This window comes from Erpetoichthys calabaricus, chromosome 2 (assembly GCF_900747795.2).
Source record: "Erpetoichthys calabaricus chromosome 2, fErpCal1.3, whole genome shotgun sequence".
Lineage (NCBI taxonomy): Eukaryota > Metazoa > Chordata > Cladistia > Polypteriformes > Polypteridae > Erpetoichthys > Erpetoichthys calabaricus.
In genome coordinates, this window is record NC_041395.2 from 238,230,980 (window position 1) to 238,253,774 (window position 22,795).

A 22,795-nucleotide genomic window follows, 5' to 3' on the forward strand; every position below is an offset into this window, starting at 1 on the left:
ATATACAGTGCATCCGGAAAGTATTCACAGCGCATCACTTTTTCCACATTTTGTTATGTTACAGCCTTATTCCAAAATGGATTAAATTCATTTTTTTCCTCAGAATTCTACACACAACACCACATAATGACAACGTGAAAAAAGTTTACTTGAGGTTTTTGCAAATTTAAAATGTGGAAAAAGTGATGCGCTGTGAATTCTTTCCGGATGCACTGTGTGTGTGTGTGTGTGTGTGTGTGTGTGTGTGTGTGTGTGTGTGTGTGTATATATATATATATATATATATATATATATATATATATATATATATATGCAGCTGGAGATCCACGAAGGGAGAAAAAAGAATCACGTATCATAAAATAGTTTTTTTATTCCTGAGCTTTCAACTCCTATCAGGGGTCTTCATCAGAGGATAAAGCTTAGACTTACAAGAATCAAAGGCAATATATAGCAACACATTCAGTGGGGGGTGGGTGGTGGTGACTAAGTCAGTATGATCAAGGGGGGGGGGGGGGGGGTTGTATAGTTTAATTATTGTGTACATGTCCTTCTTAAGTTGGCATATGCTGGATTTATGTCCAAGTGTCTGTTGATGGCGTTTTCATCTGATAGCCAAGACTCGAACAGATACTCAAAAACATTCATTAATCGGAGTCTACACAGCAGACGCCAAAGGAAGCAGCATACAATCGACTTAAATCAGAACCCCCACCCCACCTGGCATTCACTCCCTTATCACCATAATGTGTCAGAAGGCACTGCACGCACCCTGACCAAGTGGGGCATCAGAATAGCACATAAACCCACGAACAATCTGCGCACGGTCCTGTTTAATGCTAAAAACAAGAAATCGACAGCCGAAACACGAAACGCAGTTTATAGTATTCCATGTAATTCTTGCTCAGCACAAACGTCAAAAAGAATCTCAACACGTGTACAGGAACATCGCAACGCCGTCAGAAGAAAGGACGCACTATCTTTGATATATGCACATACTAAATCGACAGGACACACATTCAACTGGGACAACGTAAAAGTAAAATTTAAGGCCAGTACTAAAAGTGCCAGAGAGTTGGCCGAGTCTTGGCTATCAGATGCAAAACGCCATCAACAGACACTTGGACATAAATCCAGCATATGCCAACTTAAGAAGGACATGTACACAATAATTAAACTATACACCCCCCCCCTTGATCATACCTCCACCCACCCCCCAGTGAATGTGTTGCTATATATTGCCTTTGATTCTTGTAAGTCTAAGCATTATCCTCTGATGAAGACCCCTGATAGGGGTTGAAAGCTCAGGAATAAAAAAACAATTTATGATACGTGATTCTTTTTTCTCCCTTCGTGGATCTCCAGCTGCAAATATGCAAACCGTATCACAGACCTTCTCTTCCATTCATATATATATATATATATATATATATATATATATATATATAATATTAATGAAATTAGTAAATACAACTTCACTGAACAAAGGAAGTGTATGGAACAAATGAGAGTTAGCTATGATTATGAAAAAAATTAAAAATAAATGTAACTCTCAAAATTATTGTACTGACCCCTTAAAAACTTCTAATAGTTAGGGCTTCATTTACTTTTTCTCATGAATGTGCCTTATTTTTACTCATATTGTATTTGTGAGGAAAATTCTACTTTCTTAGACTTGGTTAAAATAAAAACTATTTGATATTGTATAGCTGGGACATAAAAAGTGAAGCAAGATAAGTACGAAGTTTTAATTTGTACAATGTTGTGGGTATTTCAAAAAGAAAATGCTATGGACAATTTAAAGTATAACTGTCATCTTCAAAACATGAGAAGTTCAATGTTATTTTAACATTTATAATCTGCCTTGAATTAAGTATGTTCATAGTTCATATAGGTTTAAAGAGAAATGATTGTCATAAAAGTGAAGATTTGTAAAGGTCTTAGTAGCAATGGTTAATATCTCGTGAGTGCCAGACATTGTTGCATTTATCCTTTAAATCTACCTCAGATATCTCACTATTGTGAACTCAAACATTTTAACTTTTAACAATTGCAAAAGTGTAGTTTAATAAGGGTTATAATGTTTATTATTATTGCAGTTGTATTACTGGATTATTATTTATTGTGTAGTCTATAATCCCTGTCCACACTGTTTATGATGAGTCAGAGTCCATGCTGTGCACTGCTTCATCTGTTTTGCTTCTGTTGTAACAATTACAAAAACTGTATGTTGTTTGTGGCCATTTCAGTCCAGGACAAGGTTGTTTGTGGCAAAAACATGCCCCTTTAACTTCTAGCAGAAGGCAAGCACCATTCTATACTTACAACAGCATGTTAAAAGCCTTATTCATCCACACCACACGACTATCATTGAAATCACAGTAAAGGTTATGAAAAAAAAGAAATTAAAACTTAAAAAATGAACACTGTTTAACCCTTTAATTTCGTAATTACACATGTCTTTGTGGAAGTGGAAGGAAAACTAATTTTGCACACAGAAAACTTGCAAACTTCCATCCATCCATCCATTTTCCAATCCGCTGAATCCGAACACAGGGTCACGGGGGTCTGCTGGAGCCAATCCCAGCCAACACAGGGCGCAAGGCAGGAACCAATCCTGGGCAGGATGCCAACCCACCGCAGACTTGCAAACTTCATATAGACAACGACTGTGCATGGGATTCAAATGCATCACCACTAACTATTGTCTTTTTCAAATTCCATAATGCCTGCTGTGTATCTGGTTTGCAAGTAAGCATGAAAGAGAATAAAAGGTTATGCTTTGATTAGCCTTTGAGGCAGCTGAGTATAATGCACTTTTATTAAAATATCTGCCATTACCATTATGAGGACAATAAAGGTGAATTTGTGAATTTCCCCCTGGGATTAATAAAGTATCTATCTATCTAGCTATCTATCTAAAGGTCATGAAAAAGAAATGTCAATGTTTTCAAAATAACCACATGTGATATGTTTTTACTGCTTAGATGCTTGATTTTACATTAATATTACTGTGTATTTCTTAAAGTAACAGTAAGTGGTGTTCTTACTACTCTATAGTACAATTAGAAAAGGATAACACCTTATATGACAATATTTTTTGTTTCACAGGATATAAACATTATAATATTGGATATAAACATTTTAATATTAGATTAAGCACATTAAAATTATGATGTGCCATGATGTAAGTCACTTGGTTAATGACTCATACATAAAAAATTATTTTATTAGAGGATGGAATTTGGTTGTCTACATTTTCATAGAACATTTATCAACATTATGGCTACCATTTACAGTTACGTATTTTATGATTTTTATCTTGTAATGTGCCCTTGAATGCCTTGAAAGGCACAATTAAATAAAATGCTTTATCTACTGTTTTTTTCTTTTCTACACAAGAAAATTGCATTAAATTTTCTCTGTGAGAACGTTAGCCTGAAATCATTACTTTCACAGTGTTCTGATTTAAGCAAAAAGAGTATTGGTGAGCATTGATTGCAGTTTGAATGTTGGCCATAACTGGCTATACATCACCTCAACCTTTCATTGCTCCACCTGGTGGTATTTCAAGCTAGTTCAGTCACAAACAATTGAAAATTTCTGAAATGTTATGACAGGCAGGCAGCACACTACATCATAGCACATTATTTTTCAAACGTTTTGATTGGCTATATCTGTCTATGAATAAATGTATCCTTTTATATCCTGTTTCAGTAGCACAGCTGTCATTAAAAATACTTTTGCACCATAGAAGTTTTGTTTCTCACTCGCGTGTTTTTTTTTTTTTTATAAATTAAATGAGTGCTTCTTTTTTTTCCTGTATGAAAGGCACCTCATTACTTTCTTGGAAGCCAGCCATTGACTAATTGCTAATGCACAATCATCCTTATTAAGAAACAACATTAATCCTTAAACCATGAACAGCTGCTACTCGTATTATTACAGGTAGGGATTAGTCATGCCAACTGGTTGGTGTACCCCAATAGTCTATGTCCTAGACCACAGCTGGCCTTTTTTTTCTTCCTTTAAATAAATTCACATTCGACCATTCATTTTGTAACTGGCTTGTCCAGCTTAAGATCATGGGGTTGGGGTTTTTGGAGTGTGGGAGAAAATCAAGAGGACACGGAAGAAAGCTCATGCTGACATGTGTAGAGTATGCAAACTGTACATACACAGCACCAAGGCAAAAAATCAAATGCAGACCTCTGGAACTGTGTGGCAAGGGTACTTTCCAAGTGAAGTTCAATGAGTGAAATATTGCCATTTAAATCTCAGGAGGACAATTTTTTTTCTAGAGATTTGGGTGTTTCAGTTTTTGAACTAAAAAGCATGTGTTAGAAATGAAAATGAAATACTGGAAAGGTTAAAATGCAAGAAAATTAATTTGTAACAACTGTTTCTAGAAGAAAAGAAATCTCAAATGAAAAAACTTTTTTTTTTCATTGAAATTTAAAAATATATTTCACTGTTTTAGATGCTAACCACATTTATGTTTCTATAGATGCTACTCACCTTTTGCTTTTTAAAATATTTTAAGCACATTTAATTTGTTTCATTTTTTTTTTTCTAATAGCAAACTATTTACAGAATTCATTCTGAAGGTTCCACCTGGACGCTTAGTGCGTCAGAAGCTCTACTGTTTGATTGATATAGTTCACAGTGATCTGTTCACACAGCATGGTAAGCTTAGCCTTTAATTTTTAATGAGATTTTGTACTTTTTTTTCTTCTTCTTAGCATTACTGTATTTGTGGTTTTCTGTACATACAGTGCATCATTTTGTTTTACTAAGCGGCAATAACAATGAGGTCTGGTTAATAACATTTACTGAAGGGTAAGTTTTCATAGCAAGTCAAAATAATAAAAATTTCTAGTATCACAAACATTGATACTCAAATGTTCCAAATTTCTCACTCCTTTTTGTCCTAATTTTAAAATTTTAAGCTGATGTATAAGTTCATTTTGTCAAATTTGTAGAATACCCACAAATAAATTTAAACTGATTAGAAAATAGATACATTTTGAGCAGACAATTGTAGCTGTTAGTGTAAGTGCCATTTCCTAGTTACATAAGAATCATAAATGTTTTAATAAATGTTAGTGCATAATCTATGGGAGGTTCCTGTAACCTCCATAAGTTGAATTGAATTGGTATATTCTAGCTATTTCTAACTTCTGACTAAACATTATTCGCAGTTAGTGATCAGCCTTGCCATGTGTAAGGTGTAGAGGGCGCATGGTTTTAAATCGTACCTTGTGTGCATGTTTTGTGTGCTAAGTATCATATAAGACAAAGCTACGCCATACTTTAAAACGTACAGAAGAAGAAGTTAAGAATCTTTAAGTATAGAAACAACTAAAGTTTTACAAGAAAGCTATGTTTAGAGAAGATACATTTTTTCTTTTTTTTGGCTTTGATTCTACATGTGTAACAAATTTTTTCTTTAATCTTGTGTGGATTGTGGCTACAGTTAGGTTAGTGTTGATCTGTAAAATTTGTCAAAGTATTTTTCGCAGTGATTTTACTGTATTGTTTGGTGACCTTATTAGGCATAATTTTTCCATGAAATGTTGCAGTGCCGTAGTTTTAGGGGAGCATTTTTTTCCCCAGCACCACATAATTCTTTGTAAGGTCATGCATAACATCACAGAGCCCTAGCAGCCTAAGTTGGATAGGGCAGCCACCCAAATGCATAGCGTTGAACCCATGACAATCAATGGCTACATTTGCCCTTACTTATGGACAAAACATAGCAGCAAAGCTGTCAGTATACTAAGTACATGGCCAGCATCAGTTTTACGCATGAGAAAAGAGAACACACAAGCTGGTACATTGTAGACAGAGCGAAATCAAGAATAAACAATTAGTTTATTTTGTAAGTATATGCATCTGCCATTAAATCTTATGTTATTCAATACATCATTTCAATATGGTAGTACTCAAAATATATTTTTTTTCCTAAAAGACACATCATTTACAGTCAAGTACTCTGTTACTTTTGTTCTTTCGTTTTTTCTTGTGTTTGTATTCTTTATCAGGTCTGCTATGAAAAAATTTTATGAGGTTGCTTCCATCCACCGTTGTGCTTTTCATTCAGGGCTTGATTGTCACTTGTCATATTCTTCCTTCCCCATGCCATTGGCCGTTTAGTTTCTATTCCAGAGCGTGTGAAAAATACTGCAATGCCATTTATATATATATATATATATATATATATATATATATATATATATATATATATATATATAATTTTTTTTTTTTACTTAAATTAAGTAACTGGAGCACTGAATGAACAATGTAAGTGATAAGTGTGACATTTTTTGTTGATAAATTCACAGTTGTTGGGTGAAGACGGAAAACAATTCACATCTGGGAAACAGTGTTCATTAATGTCGATAACATCAGTAGTAGGGAATTTGTTGAGGTAACAAGAATATGCAAATACAATTAAATGCAAGTCAGAGGTATAGGGACAGCGATGTACACCTGGGTACTAACTTACAATTCATAAAAAAAAAGAAATATTCACATTTTCTGAATACAGTAATCCCTCGCTATATCGCGCTTCGACTTTCGCGGCTTCACTCTATCGCGGATTTTATATGTAAGCATATCTAAATATATAACGCAGATTTTTCGCTGCTTCGCGGGTTTCTATGGACAATGGGACTTTTTACTTCTGGTACATGCTTCCTCAGTTGGTCTGCCCAGTTGATTTCATACAAGGGACGCTATTGGCAGATGACTGAGAAGCTACCTAATCAGAGCACACAGTTAAAGTTCCTGTGTGCTGATTGGCTCAGCGACGGAGTACTGCACTAACCAGGAAGTCTCATCTCACTCATTCAGCATTAACGTGCTCCTGCTACTGCTTCAGGGGCCGTGTCCAAGCGCCAACAGAAGATGCAAATGATTGCAGAAAAGGTAAAAGTTTTGGATATGTTGAAGGAAGGGAACAGCTATACCGCTGCAGGACACCATTATGGCATCAATGAGTCCACGATTCTTTTTATTTAAAAAGGAGGAAAAGCATATTACATCTACAGCCGCAGTGTCCTTTAAACAGGGTGCAAAACGAGTTGCAAGTGGAAGTGATAAGGCAGTAGTCTGGATGGAATCTGCTTTAGGGATTTGGATTGAAGACTGCCAGAAGAAGAACGACTGCAGTGCTACAAAGTCGCCTGAAGAGGCTCCTTTAGAAGAGCTGTAACACTCTCCTTTGTTGTGCAGTAAAATTAAACTCATCGTTATCGGACAAGTCGTCGTGTCATTGTTGGTGAGTAACCATAATTATCTACGTACAATACTTATTACATGGTACATAGTTTAGTGTCACTGTACACACATTTTACTGTATACAATTTTTCTTGCATTGTATGTATTTATTGCTGGTGGCCTGTCTGTCGTAATGACTGTAACATATGTGATATCGGAGACGCTCGATATCTTTAAAATAATATTTAGGTTTTACTGTATATAAACTGCGTTTACATACATAATTTCAACGAATCTTACCTAATATCTAAGAGAATACAAAGGGTTTATGCTGTTTAATTGTGCGGGAAATGTTTATAATAGTGTGGGAGAGTTTATAAGGGCTTAAAATATATAAAAAGAACCATATGAACATATGGTTTCTACTTCGCGGATTTTCACCTTTTGCGGGGAGTTCTGGAACGCAACCCCCGCGATGGAGGAGGGATTACTGAATAATTTCAGAGTTTCAACATTTCAAGTGCAGCAATTTAGGAAAAGTTAAAGAATGATTGAAACGTGACATGACCACTGATAAAATAATAATTAAAGATTTTCATTGGCTGTGATGCTTCTAGTGTTATTTCATCTCTGTACTTCTTATGAAGGACATCGTGGTACACAGTTTAAGAACAGTTGCTGTAGAGAGCTATCCCCCTACAGAGTTGCGGGACTGCACAACCGAAGCATCTCGGACTGGTTTGGTCATATTTTTGGCCGCAATAATCGGTCCAGCACATTTGGCAGGGGCACTTCAAAGACCACGGCACCATTATAATCAGCTCAAAATTAGTTCAATTTCTCTTTTCCTGTTGACTTCAGTGCATTTTGCATAGTTCGCTGAAATTCCTGAACATTTCTGCATTTTTGCCAAACTTAAAGTGAAGTGGTGCTGCATTAATAAATGTTGTTGATGTTGTTATTATTTGTAACTTAGTCAACTAGATGCTGCACTTGTAACTCACAGGTTATAATGTTAGTCATACCATCCCACTCTTAAAGTAAATGCATATACAGTATATATAATATATATATATATATATATATATATATATATATACAGGTGCTGGTCATAAAATTAGAATATCATGACAAAGTTAATTTATTTCAGTAATTCCAATCAAAAAGTGAAACTTGTATATTAGATTCATTCATTACACACAGACTGATGTATTTCAAATGTTTATTTCTTTTAATGTTGATGATTATAACTGACAACTAATGAAAGTCCCAAATTCAGTATCTCAGAAAATTAGAATTAAGACCAATGCAAAAAAAGGATTTTTAGAAATGTTGGCCAACTGAAAGGTATGAACATGAAAAGTATGAGCATGTACAGCACTCAATATTTAGTTGGGGCTCCTTTGGCCTGGATTACTGCAGCAATGTGGCGTGGCATGGAGTCGATCAGTCTGTGGCACTGCTCAGCTGTTATGAGAGCCCATGTTGCTCTGATAGTGGCCTTCAGCTCTTCTGAATTGTTGGGTCTGGCGTATTGCATCTTCCTCATCACAATACCTCATAGATTTTCTATGGGGTTAAGGTCAGGCGAGTTTGCTGGCCAATCAAGAACAGGGATATCATAGTCCTTAAACCAGGTACTGGTAGCTTTGGCACTGTGTGCAGGTGCCAGGTCCTGTTGGAAAATGAAATCTGCATCTCCATAAAGTTCGTCAGCAGCAGGAAGCATGAAGTGCTCTAAAACTTCCTGGTAGACGGCTGTGTTGACCTTGGACCTCAGAAAACACAATGGACCAACACCAGCAGATGACATGGCACCCCAAACCATCACTGACTGTGGAAACTTTACACTGGACCTCAAGCAACGTGGATTCTGTGCCTCTCCTCTCTTCCTCCAGACTCTGGGACCTTGATTTCCAAAGGAAATGCAAAATTTACTTTCATCAGAGAACATAACTTTGGACCACTCAGCAGCAGTCCAAAGGGGAGACGCTTCTGACGCTGTCTCTTGTTCAAGAGTGGCTTGACACAAGGAATGCGACAGCTGAAACCCATGCCTTGCATATGTCTGTGCGTGGTGGTTCTTGAAGTACTGACTCCAGCTGCAGTCCACTCTGTGTGGATCTCCCCCACATTTTTGAATGGGTTTTGTTTCACAATCCTCTCCAGGGTGCGGTTATCCCTATTGCTTGTACACTTTTTTCTACCACATGTCCTTCCCTTCGCCTCTCTATTAATGTGCTTGGACACATATATACAGTATATAATATATATTTCTTATATATAATATATATTATATATATATATATATATATATATATATATATATATATATATATATATATATATATATATATATATACAACCCCAAATCAGAAAAGGTTGGGACAGTGTGGAAAATGTGAATAAAAAAAGAAAAAAGCAAGTTATAAATTCTCCTCAAATTTTATTTCATTGCAGACAGTATGAACACAAAATAATTCATGTTTTTTTTTGTCAACATCATTTGATTTGTAAATAAATATCCATTCTTGCCATTCAGGCTTGTAACACATTTCAAAAAAAGTTGGGACAGTACAGCATTTACCACTTTGTACAGTTCCCCGGTCTTTTAACAACACTTAAAAGATGTTTAGGCATTGAAGAAATCAAGTGACTAAGTGTTGCAGGTGTTAGTTTGTCCCATTCTTCCTGCAAACAACGTTTTAGGTGCGCAACAGTATGGGGTCTTCGTTGACGCATTTTTCGTTTCAAAATGCGCCAAGCATTCTCTATAGGAGACAAATCAGGGCTGCAGGCAGGCCAGTCAAGCATCCGCACCCTCTTCTTACACAGCCATGCCTTTGTTATGCGCGCAGTATGTGGTTTGGCATTGTCTTGCTGAAATAAGCATGGGCGTCCCTGGAAAAGACGTCGTCTTGAAGGCAGCATTTGTTCCTCCAAAACTGAGATATACTTTTCAGCATTGATGGTGCCATCGCAGAAGTGCAAGTTACCTTTGCCGAAGGCACTGACACAACCCCATACCATGACAGACCCTGGTTTTGGACTTGTATCTGGTAACAGTCTGGATGGTCCTTTTCCTCTTTGGTCCGCAGCACACGGCGTCCATTTCTTCCAAAAAAGATGTGAAAAACCAATTCGTCTGACCACAATACACGTTTCCACTGCACAATGGACCATCCCAGATGCCTCCGAGCCCAGAGAAGCCGACGGCGCTTCTGGACACTATTTATGTAGGGCTTCCTTTTGGCACAGTACAGTTTTAGCTGGCATTTCCTAATGTAACTACGTACTGTAGTGCTTGAGAGTGACTTCCTGAAGTAGTCCTGAGCCCACGCAGTTATATCATTTATTGATGAATGACGGTTTTTAATGCAGTGCCGTCTGAGGGCTCGGAGATCACGGCCATTCAGTTTAGGCTTGCGCCCTTGGCCTTTGCGCACGGTAATTTCTCCAGATTCCCTGATTCTTTTCACTATGTTATGCACTGTAGAGGGAGAAATGCCCAAATCTCTTCCTGTCTGTCTTTGAGAAACATTTTTCTTCATCATTTCAAAGATTTTTGCCCGCACTTGGTGGCAAACTGGCGATCCTCTGCCCATCTTTGCTCCTAAATGAGTAGGCCTTTCCTCGATGCTGCTTTTGTACCGAATCATGATTGCAATCACCTGTTAAAATCACCAGTTTCAAATCACATCATTATTTAGTTATTATACCTCATTACTACCCCTTAATTGCCCCCATCCCAACTTTTTTTGGAATGTGTTGCAAGCCTGAATGGCAAGAATGGATATTTATTTACAAATCAAATGATGTTGACAAAAAAAAACATGAATTATTTTGTGTTCATACTGTCTGCAATGAAATAAAATTTGAGGAGAACTTAACTTGCTTTTTTCTTTTTTTATTCACATTTTCCACACTGTCCCAACTTTTTCTGATTTGGGGTTGTATATAATATATATATATATATATATATATATATATATATATATATATATATATATATAATATATACAGTACTGTGCAAAAGTTTTAGGCAGGTGTGAAGGAATGCTGTAAACAAAGAATGCTTTCAGAAATATAAATAACTAGCAAAATACCCGCGCTTCCAAGTGGCGAAGTACTGCCTTAAAATTGTTATTAAGAAGAAAAGTAAACATTTTTAAACTGAGGGAAAATATACAAATAATTATTTGTTAAGAATCTGTTTGTATACCACGTTGTCAGTTCTGCCCTCCGGTTGTAATATGACCAAGCTGTGCGCTGAGCTTACTCTTGAGCATGCAACGTACAGTTGGCCATGTGAAAAGCAACCTTGCCTCAAATCAATGCCAACCTTTTGTAGGGTCTGTCCCTGAGACTTATTAATTGCCATTGTGAAGCAGAGCCTTACTGGAAATTCGAGGCGTTTGAATTGAAATCAAGAGATCAAAAATTGAAATTGAGATCAGAGGGTATAACGGGGATGCGAGAAATAAAAACTCTCTCCCCTGAGCCACTGCCAGTAAAAATAGATGCCTCAATTAGGTTCTTTTGCAGAGATGTGACCTGAAGTCTCGTGTCGTTACAAAGTTTCTGTGGCTGTACGCAAATCCACAATCGGCTTTTTTGAGCCAAACGTGTTGTTTTCGTATGAGCCGCTTTTTATATGTATATGTATACTGTTTATGTGTGTGTGTATGTGTATATATATTGTGACAGATTAAGGTCTCCGTGACCCCTTGAACCCTCAGACTACACGTCAGACACCAGGTAAAAGTCCAAATATGAATATTTATTATAATAATAAAGTGCCCAAAGCACCCTCCTCTCCGCAATACTCAATAATAAATCAATAATAACAATACAATAATCCTCCACACTCCCAGACGCATTGCCCTCCTTCCACCCAGCTCAGCTCAGTGTTTGGGCTTTCCCACAGTCATTTTATACACCCTGACCCGGAGGTGTTCCTTTCCAACAGTCCACAGTTCCTTTTTCCTTCCGGGTCAGGGTAAACAGTCCTTTTCTTCAACTCGGGAGCACGTCGCTCCTTCCTATCACGTGACCGTGACGTACTCCCAGGTTATAGGGCACATGAGAGTCCACGAGCCCCCCTACAGCGACTCCTGGTGGCCCCCAAGGTATCCAGCAGGGCTGTGTATAAAAACTACATAGTCCATGAGGCCCTGCTGGAACTCGGGGCACATCCACGCTGCTGGGAGAGCTCCTCCTGGCCGCCTGGGGGTGAGGGCCGGAGTAAAAAGCCGGCAATCCTCCACAATATATATATATATCTATATATATATATATATATATATATATATATATATCTATACTAATAAAAGGCAAAGCCCTCACTGACTGACTCATCACTAATTCTCCAACTTCCCGTGTAGGTAGACGTCTGAAATTTGGCAGGCTCATTCCTTGCAGCTTACTTACAAAAGTTAGGCAGGTTTTATTTCGAAATTCTACGCGTAATGGTCATAACTGGAACCTGTTTGACTGACTCACTCATCACTAATTCTCCAACTTCCCGTGTAGGTAGAAGTCTGAAATTTGGCAGGCTCATTCCTTACAGCTTACTTACAAAAGTTAGGCAGGTTTCATTTCGAAATTCTACGTGTAATGGTCATAACTGGAACCTGTTTTTTGTCCATATACTCTAACTAGCAAAATACCCGCGCTTCGCAGCGGAGAAGTAGTGTGTTAAAGAGGTTATGAAAAAAAAAGGAAAAATTTTAAAAATAAGGTAACATGATTGTCAATGTAATTGTGTTGTCATTGTTATGAGTGTTGCTGTGTTTTATATATATAAAATACACACACACACATATAAACATATATATACATATACATATACACAAATATATTCATATCTACATATATATATATATATATATATATATATATATATATATATATATATACATATACACATCCACATATCAACATATATATATACACATATATACACACACACACGCTTTATGGGTGATGATTGTTTTACTCTTTTTATGTTTATTTTATTTTATTGTAGAATCAACTCCTATCTGCGCAGAGCAGGGCAGCCGTGGGCGGATGCGTATGGTGTATTCACTCCATGTTATCGTGCATTGCGCTGTCAGTGGTATTTTGATAAAAGAATTTGAACAACATATAAGAAGCGTATAAATTATTAAACAGTAAAACATTAACATTTAAGAAGTAAAGTTACATTAAGTACTACTGCAGTGCCTTCGGGTATACCTCATTTTTTGTTTGCCCATTATATGCTTAAATGTATACATTTTTTGGTGCACCTACCCGAGAACACGCGACATATAACCGAGCGTGGGAGAAGCATGGATTTTAAACACGCGTTGAGTTCATCTGCTGGTCTCCCTCGTGGAATAACTGGTAATGTTTGAGTAAAATGTAAAGCGAGTAAAACGACATTACCTCCTATTTTTTTTTTTACGATCTCTGAGATCTTGCTTTTTTCGGTTCAAGGCTTCATAAGCTCTTTTATGTTGTATGGTGTACTTATCCCAAACCATCATCTTTGAATGTTGCAAGACTTTCGCCTTGTATGTAGATCGGGGTAATTACATTCATTGCATTCCTAGTCTGAATCACAATCTGATTGTATGGGTGGTTACCTGGCAGTGTAGGGTTGCCACCCGTCCTTTAAAATACGGAATCGTGCCGCGTTTGAGAATGAAATTGCGCGTCCCGTTTTGAATCAATACTGGACGGGATTTATCCTGTATTTTTTTTATCATTTTTTTTTAAAGCAGCGTCTCATGCAAATCAACCCACACGCATTTTATGAAGATGCCTCCTTTCGTACTTTTGATTGGTTAATACTTGATGTCATCGTTAGTTTGATTGGTGTTTTTAACTGTCCAGTGAGGAGGGCGTGTCTTTTAAGTACAGTCTGCAAAGTGTTGGCACTGAGATGTGGCGTCAGCGCCATAGTTGAAGCCCCTAACGTTGCGGTCAGCAAGTCGGCTAACATCCGCCATGTGCCGTCTTTCAGTTGCGAGAAGCAGATCATAGAATGGTTGAAACTGTTGCCCCTAACGTTGCGCCACGGCGTGTGGTTCGTTTATACCTCGTGTCTTCTCATTAAACTTTTATCTCGCGAATATGTTATTGCAATCCGCAGCGGGAACGTTTCTATAAACTTAATTTAAACTTACGTTTTACACCGTGCTTTGTTTCCCTTATGAACATGCTTGTATGCTTAACTCGCTCCGTTCTCAATTGTTTAATTAATTTTTTGCTCTTCGCTGTTTGCGGCTGTTCCTCCATTTCCCCCTACTTCGTTCTTTTATCTTGCGAATATGTTATTGCAATCCTTAACGGGAGCGTTTCAATAAACTGATTGAAAATAGTTTTGCATTTACCTTTTTAGTAAAAGGCGAGCTTTTAAGCCTGAGAAATCACCCCGTAAATGCACACGTTTAATTGGACATGTGTTAATATGTATGGTTACACAGTATTAAAAGACAGTGAACAACGTCAGTTACCTTTCTTCCCGCGTTTGATAAAAGGTGAGCTTTTAAGCCTGAGAAATCACCCCGTAAATGCACACGTTTAATTGTACATGTGTTAATATGTATGCTTACACAGTATTAAAAGACAGTCAAAAATTAACGTCATTTACCTTCGTTCCCGCGTGTGACTCGTGCTGTAAATGTCTTCCTTGTTTTTAGTTCACGTGATTACGTAGGAGGCGTGATGACACGATACGTGACTCCGCCTCCTCCATTACAGTGTATGGACAAAAAATATGTTCCAGTTATGACCATTACGCTTTGAATTTCGAAATGAAACCTGCCTAACTTTTGTAAGTAAGCTGTAAGGAATGAGCCTGCCAAATTTCAGCCTTCCACCTACACGGGAAGTTGGAGAATTAGTGATGAGTGAGTCAGTCAGTCAGTGAGTGAGTGAGTGAGTCAGTCAGTCAGTCAGTCAGTGAGGGCTTTGCCTTTTATTATTATAGATGGAGGAGGCGGGAACGAAGGTAAATGACGTTAATTGTTGACTGTCTTTTAATACTGTGTACTTGTTGAGTGTCTTTTAATACTGTGTAAGCATACATATTAACACATGTGCAATTAAACGTGTGCATTTACGGGGTGATTTCTCAGGCTTAAAAGCTTGCCTTTTATTAAAAAGGTAAATGCAAACTCTTTTCATTCTGAAGGGCACAAACCACGTTAGATTTCAGCCGTTAAACGCGCAAAAATGTCAGTACACCAGATAAATAAGCGCAACATATTATCAGTTGTATTGTATGCTTACAATACATATACAAATGTGTTAATCGTTAACTAATATTATGGGATGGTGTTTTTCGACTTGCGCCTTGATTTAAACGATTGCATGTCTTGGTGGGTTTGCGTAGCTTATTGTCAATATCTTTACACCTCTTTTTAAGACTTAATTTAAAAAGGTTTTCTTTTCTTCTTAATTAAAATTTAAAAGCAATACTTCACCGCTGCGAAGCCCCTCTAGCGCTGATGTCCGACGTTCGATTACCGTAAGCGAGTGCAATGAGTGTGTACGCCTGATGAGCCAAGAATAAAGGGGAAACAGGTGTCGCGTAGTCTTTGCATTATTTGACAGTAAACTATTTTCATCCATTCTATGATCTGCTTCTCACAACTGAAGGCACCGTGGCTGATGTTACCTGACTTGCTGGCCAACCATAAGCGTTACCTGGTAGGTAACCACCCACTCACTTCACTCCAATACGGGAATCGAACCTCGGACGTCAGCGCTAGAGGCGAAGCCCCTAAAATTGCGCCACGGCGTGTCGTTCGTTTATTTATTATAAGTTCATAGACCTACAAAAGGTTGCCATTGATTTGAGGCAAGATTGCTTTTCTCATGTACAACTATACGTTGCATTCTTAACAGTAAGCTTGCACAGCTTGGTCATATTACAACCTGAGTGCTGAACTGACAACGTCGTATACAAACAGAACTATAACAATCGTAATAAATAAACAAACAAAAAAAAAAGCGAAGAACCCTTGGATTTAATAAAAAGGCTCTTTCCTTGGCGAAGCAAGGAAAAAGGAAGACCTTATATGGCGTTCGTTTATAAAACAGCGGAAAAGCTGTGTTAAGGCTGCTTCACAAAAAAACAGATCCTTAACAAATTGCTATTGGGATATTTTCCCTCAATTTAAAAAGCTTTTCTTCTTCATAAAAATTTAAAAGCAGTACTTTGCGGGGATTATATATATATATATATATATATATATATATATATATATATATATATATATATATATATATATATAAAGAGAGAGAGAGAGACAGAGATGTAGATATAGATATATATATATATATATATATAGATATATATAGATATAAATATATATAGATATAGATATATATATATATATATACTAGCAAAATACCCGCGCTTCGCAGCGGAGAAGTAGTGTGTTAAAGAGGTTATGAAAAAGTAAAGGAAACATTTTAAAAATAACCTAACATGATTGTCAATGTAATTGTGTTGTCATTGTTATGAGTGTTGCTGTCATATATATAACTACAAGGCTGCTGGATTATTTTCTGGCTCCATCTCAGCCATGTGTGTCGATGACTAAGTCACTTGGCCTGTAGTCTTTTGTACAATATATACTGTATGTAAAAAATTACATTCTGTGTGTTGATCTGAGAAGTTGTCTTGGGTTAAAGCATCAGCTAAATACACAATACATAATATACAGTGGTGCTTTTTATAATTCATTATACCATACATTATCCTACACTGTCAATCCATTTCAGGAACACAGGGGCAGAAGCTTATCCCAGCCACAGGTATTGCAAATTGTATTTTTTGGTCTTGTGGTAAATGTTTTGTCTATTCTAAGTTTGTGCATTCATTGTATTGTTCTAAGTATCTTAGTTTTCAACACCAGTTTGTTCCTTATATTTTATATGTTTCCCCTCATGTTTTGTTTATTAATTTTGTAGTTTTCATATCAATATCTACTGTACATTTCAGATATTTTTAGGAATTCTAGATTTTTTTATCAGATAACTAATTAAATTAGAATTGCTATTTTTTTTCATTTTTTTTTTAGCTCGAACTTATAATTTTTTAGAAAATAGCAGTTTAAGTTAATGCACCTTATCTATACCTTAATTTCTAATTAATACTGTTTTCCATTTGAGTGTTGCAGCCTGATCTGTTTATTGTGAACAGGAAATATTTATATACTTTTAAATATATATGTATTAAATATTTCATGGCAATAATGCATGTGCATTATTTTCATGGCAGTAACATCCACTGCATGGGCTTGTAAGTGTATTTAGTACAAACATGCAAGTCTCAGCCAGTAAATTAGTTCATTCCAAACAGATTGCATCAATTTTGACAGTTCATTAACATTTTTGTATTTTCATGTCCATAATGCCCTTTTACTCCTGTGCATGTTATATCACTGTGTCATTGCTGTGAATAAAAAATCCCTTTTATTGTTTTTAAACCACTAACCCCCAACCTATCCAAATATCTCCAGACTGTCGAGAGGTCCTGCTGCCCCTAATGACAGAGCAGCTTAAACAGCACTTGGAACAACATGAAGAACTGGAGGCCTGCTGTCAGCTGCTCAGTGATATACTTGAAGTCTTATACCAAAAGGACGTGGTTAGTAAGCTTGCAGATGAATCTATTACTATTGGCTTATCAATTTTTATTTTTTTTGGTAAATTTAATGCATAGTATGATTTGGCAGTTGTTTTTAAAGAAATATTTTTTGGCATATAAAAATTTAAGCACAGGTGTACCACAGTAATGATAAGGTTTTTGAGAACCTCAGTATATGTGATATCCTTTGAACTTTTAATTTGTCTTTTATTTAGAAGTTCCATAAATAATGTATAGCAGTGTTATACATATTTTCTTCTCCAGTTACAGAAACACAGTAGCACTGCTATTTGGTTAAAGAGTAGTGTTTTTTAATACTATAATAGTCATAATTTAATAAATGCATGTACATCTTTAAAAAGATGGCTGTTTCATTTCATTGGGGCTTTAATTTTCCAAATCTTTCCCTCTTTTTTTCTTTTTCTCTTTTTATACATTTGTCCCAACTTTGCAGTGTGAAATCAAACTTGCAAGTTTTACGTGAATCCTTTATTTCAGAACTCCTGTAAACTGCCATTGTTTTGCTGTTTTATTATTATTAATCACATTTTGTTATTGCTTGTGTGCTGAAAAATATTTGGACTGTTGTTTCCTGTACTCAGTAAATTTCTAACTGTGAGACAGCATTACATTTTTCAATGCACCATTTCAAATATATGATTTTATGCTTTCAGTTATGTGTTATAATAATGAACATTAGTTTGCCTTCAAAAACCAAAAGAATAGCATAAATTCAGTCTTTGCTGGTTAATATTTAGCGATGAAGTATAGTGTTTTGCTTGCCATGCTGTGTGTTTTAGGGATGTGAGTATTTTATCTTTACAATTTTTTTAATCACATAATTTAATGAAGTATCCACTATAAATAGTTTTAAAGTATTTTAAAAATAACCTTAAAATTGGTTAAAGAAAAAAAAAATTCTAGAATTGCTGCAAAGATAAAACATTCCAAACACACCCTAATATTTTAATCTTTTGTAAAGCTAGTCTAGTGTTAATACAGTATGTACTCTGTACAGCATGATTTTCTCAGGTATATGAATAAGTCTTCATTAACCTGTTCATCTGTTTACAGCTTTTAATTGCTACATAGGGCAGAGGTATAAAACTCAAGAGTCTGGATGGCTTCAGTGACTGCAGGTTTTTTTCCTAGACTGTTTCTTAATGAGTAACTAATTCCTGCTGCTAATGGCATATACAGTTAGTAAATACAGGGTGAGCCAAAAAGAAGTACCATATTTCAAATGTTTATTCTACAAAAATGCAACAAGATAAAATAATTTTCAACACAAGAAAGGATATACAAAATAAATTTTTTTGACTGTGTTTTAAAAATGTCGTCTTCTTGGAGACAATTTCTGAACACTCATGTGACTCGTTCGGCCATTTCAAGGGGAATAGCGGCAATTTCGTGGTGAACAGCGTCCTTGAGGGCTTCAAGTTTTTGACATTGGTGTGCGTATACTTTCGACTTGTGATAGTCTAAAAAGAAGAAATTGCACGGAGCGAGATGAGGCAAACGTGAAGGCCACCCGACATCATCACACAGAGAGATCAGCTTCCCCAGAAACATCTCCCGCAAAACTTGCATGGATCTCAGCACCGTATGAGCTGTTGTTCCATCCTGTTGAAACCAGGGATCCACCACATCCTTTTCTTCCAGTTGAGGCTGCAAAAAGTTCTCTAGCATTTCAATGTAATGTTCTGAAGTGATAGTGACTGTTGCTTCCCCCCTCCTGAAAAATGGAAGGGCCTACAATGCCAAATTCTGCAACAGCACACCAAACTGTAACACGCTCACTATGCAGGGGTCTCTGAAGTTCACGAGGGTTGGTTTCAACCCAATAGCGAAAGTTTTGCTTATTTACGCAACCATTCCAAATGGAACTGTGTCTCGTTGCTGCACATAATGATGGCATCTCGATGAACGGTTTGCACACAACTCTCTATGGCTCTCCCAGTCTCTCTCAGTAAGTTCCTGCACTACCATCATTTTGTATGGATGGAATTTGTATGGATTTTGTATGGATGGAAATCAAGGTCCTCATGCAAAATCCTCCTCAAAGACGTGTTGAAAATGCCTAAGGCAGAAGCATGTTTGCGCGCTGAATATCTAGGAGACTACAAAATTGATCCCTTAGCTGCTTGGATGTTTTCAGGCTTTGTACAGTCTGAGGACAGTCTGGAGATTTTCTGTTCAATGTTGTACTCGTCTGTCTAAATTTAGCCACCCACTGAAGAATTGTTTTCCGATTTGGGATGTCACTGTTAGGAGGAATGTTGAAGTGCTTTTGGATGGCGAGTTGCGTAGTGATGTTGGATTCATTGTTTTTGAAGAACACTTCAACAGTGAAAAAGGCATGTTGTTGTCTGAAAACTAAAAGGGATTGCCCATCAAAGGACCCCCACCCAAATCCACTCGCTGCCTCTACCTCGCACAATGACCTTGAGAAATGTTGGCTCACCTTGTATATGTATACATGTACAGTATACTACCATCAGTCATTTCCAGGAATAATCTATCATGACTAAAAACCGCTATTCCTCCCTCCAGAAAGTCTGATCAAAGCAGCAGTGAAGACTGTATTGTCATGCTGCTTCAGGAAAACCCACTATATGGCCCCAGTATATGACCCGGCTCAAATTACATTCATTTCATGAATAGCACATGGTGACATCTACCAGGTGTGAAAATAATTTTACAGAGTACTATACAACCTACAAGGCTCACCAGCAGCACCCATACTTCTTTAGAAGTCTGGGGGCAATTTGCATTTCTCCATCTGTTCTCACAAACTTTTATAAATACACAGTGGAGTCCTTCCTCACAGACTACATTGCATCCTGGTAGGGAACCTAAAGCACTGCACAGGGTGGTGAATGTAACACAGAATATTATTGCCACTCACTTAACCTTCTATTCAGGACATATACAACTCTTGCTGGCTTAAAAAACTCAGCTGTCCTGCACAGTTGATTTTGTTACTTCTTCCTTCTGGCAAAGAGTGCAAAACCATTGGCACGTGCACCAGTAGATTCGGCCACAGTTTCTGTCTACATGTTGTAAGGATACTGAGCAGCTAATCATAATAACAAATACCACCTTAGTAAAAGACAATTTCCCCTCGGGGATTAATACAATGTACGAAATAAATAAAAATAAAATATCTGTCTGTCTATGTGTCAGTGTGGTTGCTATGTCATTCCAACAGATGGCGCATCACAATCATTAACCTGGCTTTTACAAATTCGATCACAACGTGACATATAACATACCCATTGCTTCTGTCATTGCAGCAGATGGTGCATCACAAAGATTTGTGGTAATGCATTTTATTACTACAAATGTTTGTGATGTGCTATCAATTGGTATGACAATGGCTAAATGCATTAGAAAGTACATTCCAGTGGATGGTGCACTACAAACAATAATGCTGAGGTCTGTATTGATTATTTGGATTTGTACCTGTCTTAAAAAAAAAATATTGTATATAATTGTATGCTTTTTCTGTTTATATGGTTGTGTCTTTTCTTAGCATTGTTCTATTCTCAGCTGTTCTGAAGAGATAGAAATGTAATAATGTAATACTGCTTGTACATATAAAAAATAAAGTACAACTGCTATATTTATTTGTCTTAGGGCCCAACTCAACGTCACATTCAGATAATTATGGAGAAATTACTAAGAACAGTAAATAGAACGGTCATTTCCATGGGGCGTGATTCAGAACTAATTGTAAGTTTTCTTTATTTTATTCCTGTTTCCTGCTCTTTATTATTCACAATCTATGTGCAATATGTAGATGATACACAATACCTACCTGTTTATGAACAATTACCTTTTGTTAATAAATACTGTTATAATCATTTTGTAGCTTATATTTAGTAATGAGTAGATAGAATCAACAAATTAATGAATGCTAATTTTTATGGAAGGAGGACATGGTGACCCCATGGTTAGCACTCCAACCTCACATTTCTAGCATCTATCTTATGTCCAGATGTTTGTATTTTTGGTTTGTTTGTTCTCATTTTATATGGTTTACTCTCACATCCCCAAAGACAAACATATTAGGTGAACTGGTCATTCAGACTTTACCCCCTTATTACCATAGTGGTGTGTGTGAATGCACTTTGAGTTGGACTGGCACCCTGGCCAGGATTGCTTTCTGCATTGCTTCTGGTGCTGCCCAGATAGTCTCTGGTCCTCCTGCTTCTCTGAATTGAGTTCGGCAAATTTGAGAATGTTATGTTAACCTCCTTAGCGTTAGACCCAAGTGTTACTTGGGCTGCGAAAACTGTGCTAAAAGTGTTAGTCTCGAGTGTCACTGTACAGATACGTCTTGCATAAGAGTTAGAACCAAGAATCAATCGGGCTGTAAAACTGCTGTCAGTGCTGAAGTTCTTTGGAGAAATTACGTCTGAGTTTAGGTTTTCACTAATTTTGAAATATCTGCACTTTACCAACAATGAAGTCTTTGATGAGAATAACCATCCATCACCCAAACTGATGAAAATTTGGGTGATATACCAGGTCATTATAGCAAAATTTCGGAGCGTTTACATTCCGTACCGAGATAGCAGCATTGATTAAAGTCTAGTGGCTTATAAGGGCAGACTATCGTGGATACAGTACATCGCGTCAAAATGAGCAAGATTTGGCATGAAGTTTTATGAGCTTTGTGAATCTAAAACAAAGTACACAGAGAAAGGGACAATGTTTGATCCGAAATACAATCAGTATGGTGTTGCTACATCATCGGTGGTGACTTTGATAGATGCTATGCTGGATCAAGGTTACTGTGTAACCATGGACAATTTTTATACTTTGACATCTTGCTGCAAAGAAAGATTGACTTATATGGAATAGCGTGTCCTAACCATCGTGGCATGCCTGAAGTCTTTGGCAGAGCTAAATTACAGTGAGGTG

At 36.8% G+C, this 22,795-nt stretch overlaps 1 protein-coding gene across 1 annotated transcript in view; it reads left to right on the top strand.

Moving 5' to 3' along the window:
- Positions 1–22,795, top strand: part of dock1 (dedicator of cytokinesis 1) — an 870,017-nt gene that overhangs the window by 302,362 nt on the left and 544,860 nt on the right. Inside the window, exons 25-27 of the mRNA XM_051924023.1 lie at positions 4,577–4,683; positions 17,739–17,866; positions 21,506–21,601. Coding sequence (XP_051779983.1) covers positions 4,577–4,683; positions 17,739–17,866; positions 21,506–21,601 — 331 coding nt within the window. The remainder of the gene's footprint in view (positions 1–4,576; positions 4,684–17,738; positions 17,867–21,505; positions 21,602–22,795) is intronic.